The sequence below is a fragment of the Anser anser genome (genome assembly GCF_964211835.1).
Source record: "Anser anser genome assembly, chromosome: 3".
Classification (NCBI taxonomy): Eukaryota; Metazoa; Chordata; class Aves; order Anseriformes; family Anatidae; genus Anser; species Anser anser.
This window is the reverse complement of record NC_139722.1, coordinates 36,553,695-36,566,321: the sequence shown is the minus strand read 5'-3', so window position 1 is coordinate 36,566,321 and position 12,627 is coordinate 36,553,695. Positions and strand designations below refer to the sequence as shown.

Below are 12,627 nucleotides of genomic sequence, written 5' to 3'. Positions count from 1 at the left end.
CTACCACTACAGTCCTACTTCTTTCCTTCTCCTCAAATTAACAATGACAGATGCCATAGATCAGAATATTTCCTTTCATTTTGCTCCTTCTGGTCCAGCATTCATAGCTTTAGCTAGACAGTAATTCAAGTACAAGGGCTAGAAATTAATATAACACATCCTTGAAAATGGGTAAGTGAAAGAAAAGAGCAACAAGAGCAATAACAGATGTTGCAACGGTAATTCCTCCTGCTGTATGTGTTTGGAAGAGATGGAGAACCACAGGAATCAAAGACCATTATTCTCAATTGTTATATTTTTCAGTGCCTAGGAAAATTAAAAGGAACAAGAGCAAAGCTTTCCTCTTTTTAGGCCAAGAAATGAGAATACACCAGGTGCCAATAACGAACAGGTGCACAGATCTTCAGAGATATTAAATGGGTGTTGGTACAGTAGCACAGCATCTTCTGAAAGATGAAAATCTGATCTGGCAAACAACCATACAGAGAATGGTGATGGGACCACAGCATCACTAGTCAACATCACTGATCAGCTGCTTTATCCACTCTCTTCAATTTAAAGCAACAGCAACCTTATCCCAAAATATTTAAGACAGTCAATAGAAAAAGATGAAAATTATTAAGTATATATATGTTCAAGTACTCTTTAATATAAGAATAAAATACTATTTTAAACCTTACCCACCTTAAATCACAATTAACAATAAAGTAAATTATACCAAATCTTCTTGTTTCCAACAATATCACAGAAACTCATGGTCCATTTCAGAGAAGATTTCTCTGTTACCTGCCCAGGGAGTTGAAATCTAAGAACTAAATTTAAATAAACTAGTTGATCATCAAGTTTGCAAAGAATCATCAAGAGTGGTCCTCCAAGCAATTCATTTTTGCTCTTTGGACACAACTCATTATGACTGGAAGGGGCAAGACAACAAACAGCTCAGGCAGCAGATTCGACCATGCTTTGAGGTATGGATAAATAATTTTAGCAGATGTAAAGCCCCAAACAATCCCCTCAAAAAAAAGCAAACAAACAAAAAAAAACAGCCAAAGATTGACACCAAGCATGTGGAAACCTCAGCAATTCAAGCCTGGCCAATTTACATGAAACTACATTTTTTATAGGACTTTAGACAGTTTTAAGTACAGAGAGAGCTACTACATTCACTTTAATTAAAAACCATATATTCACTTTAATTAAAAATATATACGCAATTCAGCTGGGAGCAAAATTTCAAGCAGAAAAGATTAAGCCCTTAAGGCAAGAAGTGTCTTGAAATTCTGTCTGGTCTGTAAAAGGATATTCTGAACAAGAGGCACCTTCTTGGTTCTGTAGGGTTAGTTATATATCACAGCTGAATTCAAATCATACACAAGGGGAAAAAAATTTGCTCAGCTGCTCTGCTGGAATGTGATACCAAACACAGAAGGTATAATTCATGTTTCTGATTTATTTATGTATTTATTTTGCCATAAAAGCAGAAGTCTTCAGGAAGCTCTGAAATATACTTATCACTTTAAAGTAATTTAAAAAATACTCAAAAAACACACATCAAATGAAACAATTCCTGAACACTAGTAGCAACAAGTTTAAATATAAAAAAAAAAAATATATGTTCCAAACACAGAGCTAGAAAAAACTTCAGCCGGATTTATCTCAGCAAAAAAAGATATTTCTAGACCCATCTTTTCCATGTGTTAAACCACTACATACACTACATAGTCATGCAGTAACTGAAATTCATACACCTCATTCTACAACACTTTTCATGACCAGACAGTTTTTTTGTTTTTACAAATTCACATGCAAAATTCAATTGTACACCAAAGCCCATGCAAATTCTGTCCTACTCCAACATATTATTGGGTGAAATATTATAACATAGATTTCAGGACAATGAGGGTTACATGCAAAGGAAGAAGCAAACCACGAGGCTTTCAGATTAGTTCAGTCCCCATTTGTATAAAAGTAGCAACAAAAAATTTACTAACATACCCAAGAAGTCAAACATTTCAACATAGTAAAGGTCTTAATGTCTGTGAGAGCCTTCAAAAGATCCATAACAAGACAACAGGAAAACACAACAGACAGTGATTGTTTTCTGTCATAATGTGAAAGTTTGGTAGCCAAACATTCAGGATTTGATGCATTAATTCAGTTCACCAGATTTGCAGGGGACAATAGTCAAACAAGCTAAAAGAATTACAAAAGACTACAGAGATTTTAGTAATACTTCATAGCAGCTTAAAAGAAAAAGCTGCTGTGGAATATATTGAGACTGAGCATAGATTTTCTTGAGTATATATGACAACAGGTACATTAAATGGGCATTTTACAGAGACCTGAACTGCTCTTCCCTACCAACAAGCTGATTTACAATAGTGTGAAATGTTCATTAAAACATGCCTTCAGACTTGGGGAATTTTACTAGTAGTAGTGACTTAGTAGGAAAGTTAATGTAAAATAGATTTTATTTAGAATAAACCCTTTGATTTTGATGGGTGATGTTGAGCAGCACACCAAAATTGAAAGCAGTCCATAAGTGCAGGCTCTTCAGCACAAAACAAAGATAGGAGAGAAGGTAAAAGGTTTCTCCAGTCCCACATAAGCAGCAGTGGAAAATGGAATGGTGTAATGAAAACTAAGTGTAATCAATACATCTATCTGATCAGCATTTAGCCTGTCATCCTACCAGATACAACTCTAAGAGCTTTGTTAAATATCTTGATGATTAAATATCTTAATGAAAAACAAAGATCTTGTTATAAAATCAAAGACTATTTACATTTGGAAATCTCTGCAGTCTATCTAGTACAATTACAAACAGTTCAGATTGCCTTCACAGAAAGCTAATCAATACTGGCTGTTGAAAGAAAAATACTTAACAGTAAGCCAAATACAATGCATTATGCTATTACACAACAGTTTGGTAAAAAGCAGACTAAATCTTGATATCATAAACATCACAGTTAACTTAAAAGCTACAAAAGTGTTGTAGAAGTACTTAACACTAAAATCTCTGGGGTAAAACTTAATAACGCACACAGAGTAAGAACGCTTGAATCCTGAAAAAACTAGTTTAGAAAAAGTAGCTGGCTCAACTAAGTGATAATAACAGGATAAATAGCTACAGACATTTAAAGGAAGGCAATACTGTAGCGAAGTAATAATTATCTCCATGGAAGAATGATTCATATATTATTACCACTGTGGAACTTCATCCCAACTTCCATTAGAATTCAATCAGCAGCAGTTACAATGGAAAAAAAATAAAAAATAAAAACACACATTGGAGCTATAAAATACCTTCTAACTATAGACTAAGCACCACTACTCATTTACTTGCATAAGTGCCTTTAAGTTTGAAGCCCATAACATCGAATGTGGGCAAAAGGGAAAATATTTTATGAGGAATTCATAGACCATATTATTAACACAATGTTCAATGTTAACAGAAACAACATGCAAATGCCTCTTCCCTATTTAATGAAGGTGGTTTATTGTGGTTTGTTTGTTTTTAAACAATCCTTCTGTATTTATAATCTGTATATATATTCCTTCTGTATTACCACTTGTCAATACATATGTGAAAGTGAATTCAAAGGACTGAGAGCTACTTTTAAACTGGAAGGGAGAAAGGAGAAGGCATAATTATACATACAAATGCCTCAGCTTTGAGGTACCTGCCCAAAACAATGACGACAAGCTTTCCATTCAAAGTTTTCTTGAAATATAGAAGAGCAAAAGATGTGAATAATTACTTTATAAAATGGTTCTAGATATTCTCATAACTCAGAGATGACTACTTGCAAGCATGGTTCCAGAGCTCTGCTTCTTCAAGCCAACCAATAGCCCATGGCATGCTCTAAAAATCTGAAACTACAAGACCAAAAGAGCCAAGTTTCTCATGGAAACAGTGACAGAGTTAACTGTCATCATGTAAGTAGTATAATTTTAATCACTTTTTATAGGTATGAGCATCCACTTAGTAAGAAATCCAAAGAGCAACAAGTAAAATGGCAAGAGATCAAGAACAGACAGCCAAGAAACATAAATCTGATCCCAGGATACCTGCATTGCAATTGTACAGTTCAATGCCTGGAGCATGCAGTTAAAGAATAAAGAAAAACACATCAAGCTTGCTGATTTTGATTTTCCTTTATTCACAATCCAATTAGATGAAGTAAACTTAAAGGAATGGGAAGAACAAGCTGGTAGACCACTAGGTCTGCCAGAACATACTGCCTATTAAATATAGGACACCGAGTATCTACTGCTTATAATTATTCATTCACTTTGATGACAATGGCCAGCAAAAATGCTACCTGTGCATTAAGGAGAAGGCTCTAATGCACACTGTAGAAAACCGCTCTCATCAAATACTGTTGATGGAAAACATGCACATGATTTGCCCTAATCCACTCTGTGGTGCTGTTATCTGCTAGCTCCCACTCCTGCTCCTTTCTCTTCCACTCAGATTTGCTCTTGCCAGCGAGTGCAGACAGTTTGCAGACTGCTGAGCATTTATGTTGACCTGTTGGGAGGTCTGCAAAGCCTCTTCAAGAAAAGAGCAAAGCAACCCAAGTGCACAGATGAACATACGCCCCTTCACTTTTCTGTATTAGACTGTATTACGTTATATTGATTCTTTAAATCAAGTTCACAGTTGCTATCACTGATAACGTCAATCTATAAACTACATTTCTGCAAAGACACACATATTTTCCTGTAAAATGCACAAAGTCATATCCCAGTTATGCAAGCTCACACTAACCCACAGGCCTTTAAAACTGTAATTCAGTTTATAGAGCCTTCATTACTAAGTCATAAAGGAACAATTTGCAGCATTTCTTTGCATTACAGGAGGAACTGTTCAGAAACAGGATGACTAATTAAGTAATAAATGCAAATCTTCATCAATATACATGGCAAATACTTGCCTTCTAAATAATACATAAGAAAAAAAAAAAAGCCCATTTGTGAATTTTCTCTTACCAAAGTGAAATCTACTGAACAATTTGATTGTAATTAATTTAAAGTGTAAATAGCACGCTTGATTCAATATAGGATGAATAAAATAGAATAACATGTACAGTCCTTTAGGAGTACTTAATCCTGAGCTACATTTCCCACTTCCAATAGCACAGGCTTTTCAATACAAAATAATAATAATACAGCCACGAAATTTGACCCCCCAGTGTGACCAGGGAAGCACTGGGACGTGTGCTATGGGCTTTTTAATCAGTACTACACCATCCAACAGTTCAGAGACAGGAAAATCCACACAGTCTAATCTCTCCAACCCTTCAAAGTAAATCTGTTAAGCATAATGAAGGAGAAAAAAAAATCATCTGAAAGCATAATTTCTGGAAGGAAGGAAGAAAAGCATCTTTAAACAGTTTTGTAGGTTAAAAAGAAACAATTTTTAATAGATATTAGATATACAACTCATATTTCAGTTTCTGGAACAGCACCCTTCATGACAGATTGCTATGCCAATATGAATGCAGCTGATCAGTCAAGTAGTAGATCATTACCAATCTGTACTGTAATCAACATCTTTGCTGTGGCTGCACTAAACGTGGAAGTCTGCAGGCACCTGCACCAGCTGGGGAGTCACAGAGCATGGTCAAGGCAGAGGTTTGGTTATCTGCCTCCTATGTTGAGAAGCACTTTAGTTTTGTGTGTTTGCATTTCCAGTTGAATGTATAAAGGGGAGAGATCACTCCCGATCCCAGCTCCTCTGTACATGAAGTAAGACATCAAAATAAGATGCTGATGTTAGAATAAGCACAGGAAATGCATCCTTCTCTCTCTCTCAGAAAAAGCAACCCACTCGAAGGAGAACTAACTGTTCTCTTTCAATCATAACCACTGTATCACTCATATGCCAGCCTTGGGATATAAAGCAAGACCTTTAGTCAGAAATCAGTGAAGATTTTCAGAATAAACAGGAATCTTACCAAATTTTTCACTAAACCTTGAAATTACATAGTGTTTTGAGAACGTATATATAGACAAGGGGATCGGTAACTTAAAGACAGTTTTCACTGTTAACATTTCCTAAATAAGCAGCAAAGGCAGCACATACACTTTAAAGAAGCCTGTTTACAGTTGCAAGAGTTCAGAGAACGTTACAAGCATGCTTAAAATCTGCTGACACTGAACTCACAGCCCTGAGGACAAACACTTGTGAGCTACTCAGCTCTTCATCTAGAGATGGTGATAAAGGCACAAGTTCCAGAGGGGCAAGACCTGGATTCAATGCCTTATCAGTTCCCAACCTACCGTCTCCCTGAGGTGTGACCTTGTTAACAAACTATAACATAAAACAGGGGGATCAGCTTGCTCGTATTCCAGTGATGTTATTCCCCTAAATTGCACAGAATTAGCACACGGTCAGAGAAAGCAAGAGGGAATGTGACAATTCCTATAAGGAGGGCACCACAAAAACGAAAAGGTCCCAGGTTCTTGTCTTCATCTTCAGGATACTGTGCTTTATTAAAAGTCTCTACAGTGCAAAGACACCAAAATTTATCTGATAGACTCAACTACTGACACTTTCACCATGATCTGAATCTCCTGAGAAGCTAAATCCATGCGTATGGAATCATGACATCCACACTAGTTCAAACTTAATCATAAAACTAGAAATTAAAAGCAATATATTTAAAAACATTTTTTGTCATCACCAAAAGAAAATAAGAAGTCAGTATCTTCAAAAAATATTCTCTGAAAAAAAAAAAAAAGAAACACTTCATAAAATTCAGAAAAATATCACTTCAGAAATTAGTTTTCTAAGCACATGAACACCTAGATATGAAGTTCAGAAGAGATCTTACATCAACCTTTCACAGCACTGAGCAACATACAACTATCAAACAACATATCTACAGCAATCATTTCAACTGTTTGAAATTTGTTCAAAATGACAATTCCTGATTAAATATAGACAACTAAGGAATATACTATATTTTATGCAGTTTGATTTTTCTTTTTTACCTGTCTGAACTCCTGTAAAAAGCAACAGAGTAACTCAAGAGACTTAGAATTATTTCCTGCATCTTTTTTTTTAGTTTTCAACGTGCAAAATGAATTACTTCTCTTGATCCAGAGCAAGAATGCCATTTTTTAAGAATGCTAGGGAATCTTGGAACAGGTTTGATAAATTTTCAGGGGCAAGGAACTCCATCCTTTTCCTACAAGTAAAGAAGCACCTCACATTTTACAAGAAGCTTTCCCAAGTTAAACAGCAATGAAGCCTACATAAAGAAATTGAATCTATATGAATATATACATAGACACACACTCACACAGATTCTTTGTTTCTGTTCTAGCAAAGAGATTCCTGATAATTTTAAACAGGAAAACTCCCTGATTCCTTTGTCACCCAGCCAAACAATGACTGGGATTTATCTCAACTGACTTTACACTACACACATCAATCAGGACTCTCTTAATTTTTTTTATTTTTTTTTTTAACCCAAGACATTTCTAGAGGCCACTATTTCAACCTAAAATGGGCTGAAGAAACAGCTGAGATGAATGACCCTCAGGAGATACCCATCCTCTAGAATAACTCATGAGCTAGTGTCACTAGCTCAAACTTCAATATCCTTATCTCCTCCTCATGCAGATGACAAACGGTAACCTATTTCAAAGCTGAACATAATATCAGAATCTTGAAAAATTCTTCGCAAATTCTTATTTATGTTTCACCATATTATTATCCACATTTATTTTATTTACGTCTCACTCAGAGCCATACGCTCGTAAACACGCTGACAGGAGCAGTGCAAAGTCAAAGCAGCTGCTTAACTTGGCTAAAAAGAGGCCTCTGGTGGCAGTAGTTAAGTACAACTTCTCAAAGTTCTATGGAATATGTATTTTGATGACAACTTTATATATAAAAAAGTATCTATAGAAAGCAGACTAGGCAGTTATATTTGCAGTGAAAATTGACACATTACTGCTCATCTCCAAAGCAGTAACCGTGTCAGTCCATTCATCTTCATGCCTACACCACCCTTGTCAAATCAGTCTTAATGTTGCATATATTTTCAGTTAAGTAAAGTAGTTCATTTTTAAATACCTGCATTGAAAATTTCAGTGTTAAAGTTATCTTATTACTGCATATAGTAAAAATTAATAAGTTAAGGTTGAGGCCTGCTTATTCCCTGAGACCCACCATGAAGGCACCTGGATTTTTTTTTTAAAAAAATACACAGATAAGGAAAATTCAGTGAAATATTTCCTTGTGATTATAAAAATGTAACATTTCTTGAGTAAGTATAAGAATAAAATAAACCTGCAGATTAAAACATATCAGATAGGCAAATGCATACAACTTGATAAAATTCAGTTCCTTTATTACAGCTTAATGACTTTAACCCACAGGCAACACATGTCCTTTAAAAGTCTGTGCCAAACTTCTGGCACATGATTAGGAACAAGAAGATAGCCTACAAGAAGTTAGATAAGGCTTCCTGCCTTCTAGAAAGAGCCAACAGACAGAAGAATCGTGATAATGTAGAGAATTGGAACGGAAATGTTAAGGTCAGTATGAACGAAATGTGAGTGGAAGTGTATGTGCGCAGGAATTGAATGCAGCAGCAGAACAAGGACTAAAAACAGCCTGTACTGAGAACAAAGGACACCACTCCCAGCAGTAAAACAGAGGGATGTGTGAGTAAAACACAAAGTCCTTCCTGCTCTCTGATAAGACCATAGCACAGATCGCTCATCGACGGAAGACCCTGCATCCCAGCACCAGCAGAACGGCTGCAGCTTATTACATATACCACCCTTATCTCCTCCTGTCATATGCAAAGGAAAGACATATCTAACACACGTAATGTAATGAAAAACATAAAAAATGCTTAAGATTGCGGAGGCTGACATAAGTAAGACTCTGAGGCAAAGTGCTGCCCTGTCACAACAGATAAATTGCTTATTGTTTGGGACTGCTGTAAAACCAATCCCATTACCTATTAAAATCCCACACACAGACTCATGGACAGCCAAGGACTCTCTGATATGGTCACCTTTTCTATCACACTCTCTTGGTCCCTGATGATGGAATCTCAGGACGAGAATAAGTGAAGTACAGCAAGTCCTGTTGCTGGAATTGACTCTGAAAGCCACTGCCATTTTCATCAACTGCATCAAGAAGTTCCTCTTGGTTCCTCTTGGCCTCAGGTTACAGCAAGCAGCTACAACTATCATTTCCATCTTTCTACTTATGTTAGAAATTATAGAATCATAGAACCATTAAGGTTGGAAAAGACCTTCAAGATCATCTGGTCCAACCACCCACCTGCCACCAGTATCACCCACTAAACCCCGTCCCTAAGCACCACGTCCAACCTTTCCTTCAACACCCCCAGGGACGGTGACTCCACCACCTCCCTGAGCAACCCGTCCCAATGCCTGATTGCTCTTTCTGAGAAGAAATGTCTCCTCGTTTCCAACCTAAACCTCCCCAGCACAACTTGAGGGCATTTCCTCTTTTCTTATCACTAGTTACCTGCGAGAAGAGGCCAACCCCCATCTCCCCCCACCTTCCTTTCAGGTAGTTGTAGAGAGCAATAAGCCTCATCTTCTCCAGACTAAACAACCCCAGTGCCCTCAGCTGCTCCTCACAGGACATGTGTTCCAGGCCCTTCACCAGCTTCGTAGCCCTTCTCTGGACTCACTCCAGGGCCTCCATGTCCTTTTTGTAGTGAGGGGTCCAAAGCTGAACACAGCACTCGAGATGCGGCCTCACCAGAGCAGAGTACAGGGGGACAATCACCTCCCTGGTCCTGCTGGCTACACTATTCCTGATACAAGCCAGGATGCCGTTGGCCTCCTTGGCCACCTGCGCACACTGCTGGCTCATGTTCAGGTGAGCATCGACCAACACCCCCAGATCCTTTTCCTCTACACAGCTTTCGAGCCACTCTGCCCCAAGCCTGTAGCGCTGCATGGCGTTGTTGTGGCCAAAGTGCAAGTCCTGGCACTTAGCCATGTTGAACCTCATCCCATTGGCCTCTGCCCATCGACCCAACACAACCAGGTCCCTCTGCAGGGCCTTCCTACCCTCTGGCAGATTGACACTTCCCCCCAGCTTAGTGTCATCTACAAACTTCCTACTTAAGGTGCACTCAATTCCCTCATACAAATCATCAATAAAGATGTTAAAGAGGATGGGCCCCAACACCGACCCCTGGGGAACACCATTGGTGACCAGTCACCAGCTGGATTTCACTCCTTTCACCACTACTTTCTGGGCCCAGCCATCCAGCTAGTTTTTAACCCAGCAAAGAGTGTACCTGTCCAAGCCATGGGCTACCAGCTTCTCCAGGAGAATCCTGTGGAAGACTGTGTCAAAGGCATCACTGAAGTCTAGGTAGACTACGTCAACAGCCTTTCTCTCATTCACCAGGCGGGTCACCCAGTCATAGAAGGAGATGAGGTTGGTCAGGCAGGACTTGCCTTTCATGAACCCATGCTGACTGGGCCTGATCCCCAGGGTGTCCCACACATGCTGTGTGACTGCACTCAAGATGACCTGTTCCATCACCTTTCCTGGCACCAAGATCACGTTGATAGGCCTGTAGCTCTCCGGTTCCTCTTACGACTCTTCTTACAGATGAGCATCACATTAGCAAGTCTCCAGTCATCTGGGACCTCTCCAGATGACCATGACCACTGATAGGTAATGGAAAGTGGCCCAGCAATCACATCTGCCAGCTTCCTCAGCACCCTCAGGTAGATCACATCTGTCCCCATGGACTTGTGACAGTCCAGGTGGGGTAGCAGGTTTCTAACTGTTTCCACCTGAATCGTGGGGGGTTTCTTCTGCTCCCCATCCCAGACATCAAGGTAGGGAGGCTGAGTACCCCAAGGTGCTGATCCGACTATTAAAGACTGTTGTAAATAAGGCATTGAGAATCTCAGCCTTTTCCTTAACCATAGTAGTCATGTTCCCTACCGCATCCAGTAAAGGATGAAGATTCTCCTTGGCCCTTCTCTTTCTGTTAATATATTTGTAAAAACATTTTTGTCCTCTTTAACCTACCTTAAAAGCTGCTTAGAATACAAGTGTTGCATAGTACCAACTGCAAACTACTGATTATTTCCAGTTCAACAGAACAGACAAGATCTATAGAAAAAGATAATTTAACATTTCTCCCACCAGACTGGGCAGCCTGCATACATACTAATGTCAAAGCAACACTAAAAACATTTACTATTTGACATTTATTATAATAAATACATGAACTGCATAGCCAATGTTCACTATACTTCTCTAGAAATAATTCTCTTTTAATTCTTAATTTAAAAAAAAAAAACACAATTAATAGATCTAAAACAACAGGTCTATCTGTTCCATCTTTTTATTTATACCACAATTGCTTTCAAAGATGTTCAGGATTGAAAATATGCTCAAAATCTTCAGAGAATATCTATTTTTAAAGTTCATATATACAAAATATTGTACAAATACAGCTCCACATTTCCTGTGCACATCTGCATTTCTTTCCTCATTGCATTTCCATGCAGATCCAATCCAATGAAACAGACTTAACTGTTCTTTCAGATAGATACTTTGTCTTCATTGCATGACAGCTCTAATCTTTAAAGAAGAGGGAAAAAAAATACCTAAAATTGTGATTAATTTTAGTTGTCCAGAAACACTTATAAAGGATTTAGGAGAAATAATCGAAATAATGCAAAAAATTACCAGTTACTGCCAAAGTTCATATTGATTCATGTCTTCATATTGATGGCTACAGCTCAACGCATTTCATTTTTTACAGATAGAAAGTACATCCAAGTAACATAAAGTACATCAGAAACAAACAATGAAAACACTTCAACTGAAGATCAAACTTACATAAATCAATACAAAAATTTAGACCGTAAAAAAAAATTTACAAAGTCATAACTATTTGCATTTAAATTGTTGTTAACAGTAGGGTTTTTTTTGTTTCAAAATTAACATTCATCATTTTCTTACCTTGCAAACAGTCTCTGTATCCCAGGGTAAGATGGTCCTCAGATCAATAACTTCACAGGACACACCAAGCTTTTCTTGAGCCATTGCTGCCACTTCTTTGATCACATGTACCTGAAAAAGCAACTTATTATCACCAAGCTAACATTTAAGTTCTTTTTAAGATGTTCTAAATTAACACATACGGAACATATACAGTGATTTAACATATTACCTGCATGTTTAGCAGAAAACTTTTTATTTAGTAATGCAACAGGCACCCATCTACAAGAAGGGCCGGAAGGTTGACCTGGGAAACTATAGGCCTGTTAGTTTGACCTCAGTGCCAAGGAAGCTCATGGAGCAGATTATCTTGAGTGTCATCACGCGGCACTTGCAGGGCAACCAGGCGATCAGGCCCAGTCAGCATGGGTTTATGAAGGGCAGGTCCTGCTTGACAAACCTGATCTTCTATGACAAAGTGACGCACTTGGTGGATGAGGAAAAGGCTGTGGAGGTGCTCTACCTTGACTTTAGTAAGGCTTTTGACACCATTTCCCACAACATTCTCCTCAAAAAACTGGCTGCTCTTGGCTTGGACTGGCGTACGCTTCGTTGGGTTAGAAACTGGCTGGGTAGCTGGGCCC

At 38.2% G+C, this 12,627-nt stretch overlaps 1 protein-coding gene across 3 annotated transcripts in view; it reads right to left on the bottom strand.

Annotated features, from left to right (window-relative positions):
- BCKDHB (branched chain keto acid dehydrogenase E1 subunit beta) overlaps positions 1 to 12,627 on the bottom strand; it is a 132,954-nt gene that overhangs the window by 81,229 nt on the left and 39,098 nt on the right. For all 3 annotated transcript variants that reach the window (XM_083829948.1, XM_083829949.1, XM_083829950.1), the window contains exon 8: positions 12,005 to 12,115. In XM_083829948.1, coding sequence (XP_083686074.1) covers positions 12,005 to 12,115 — 111 coding nt within the window. The remainder of the gene's footprint in view (positions 1 to 12,004; positions 12,116 to 12,627) is intronic.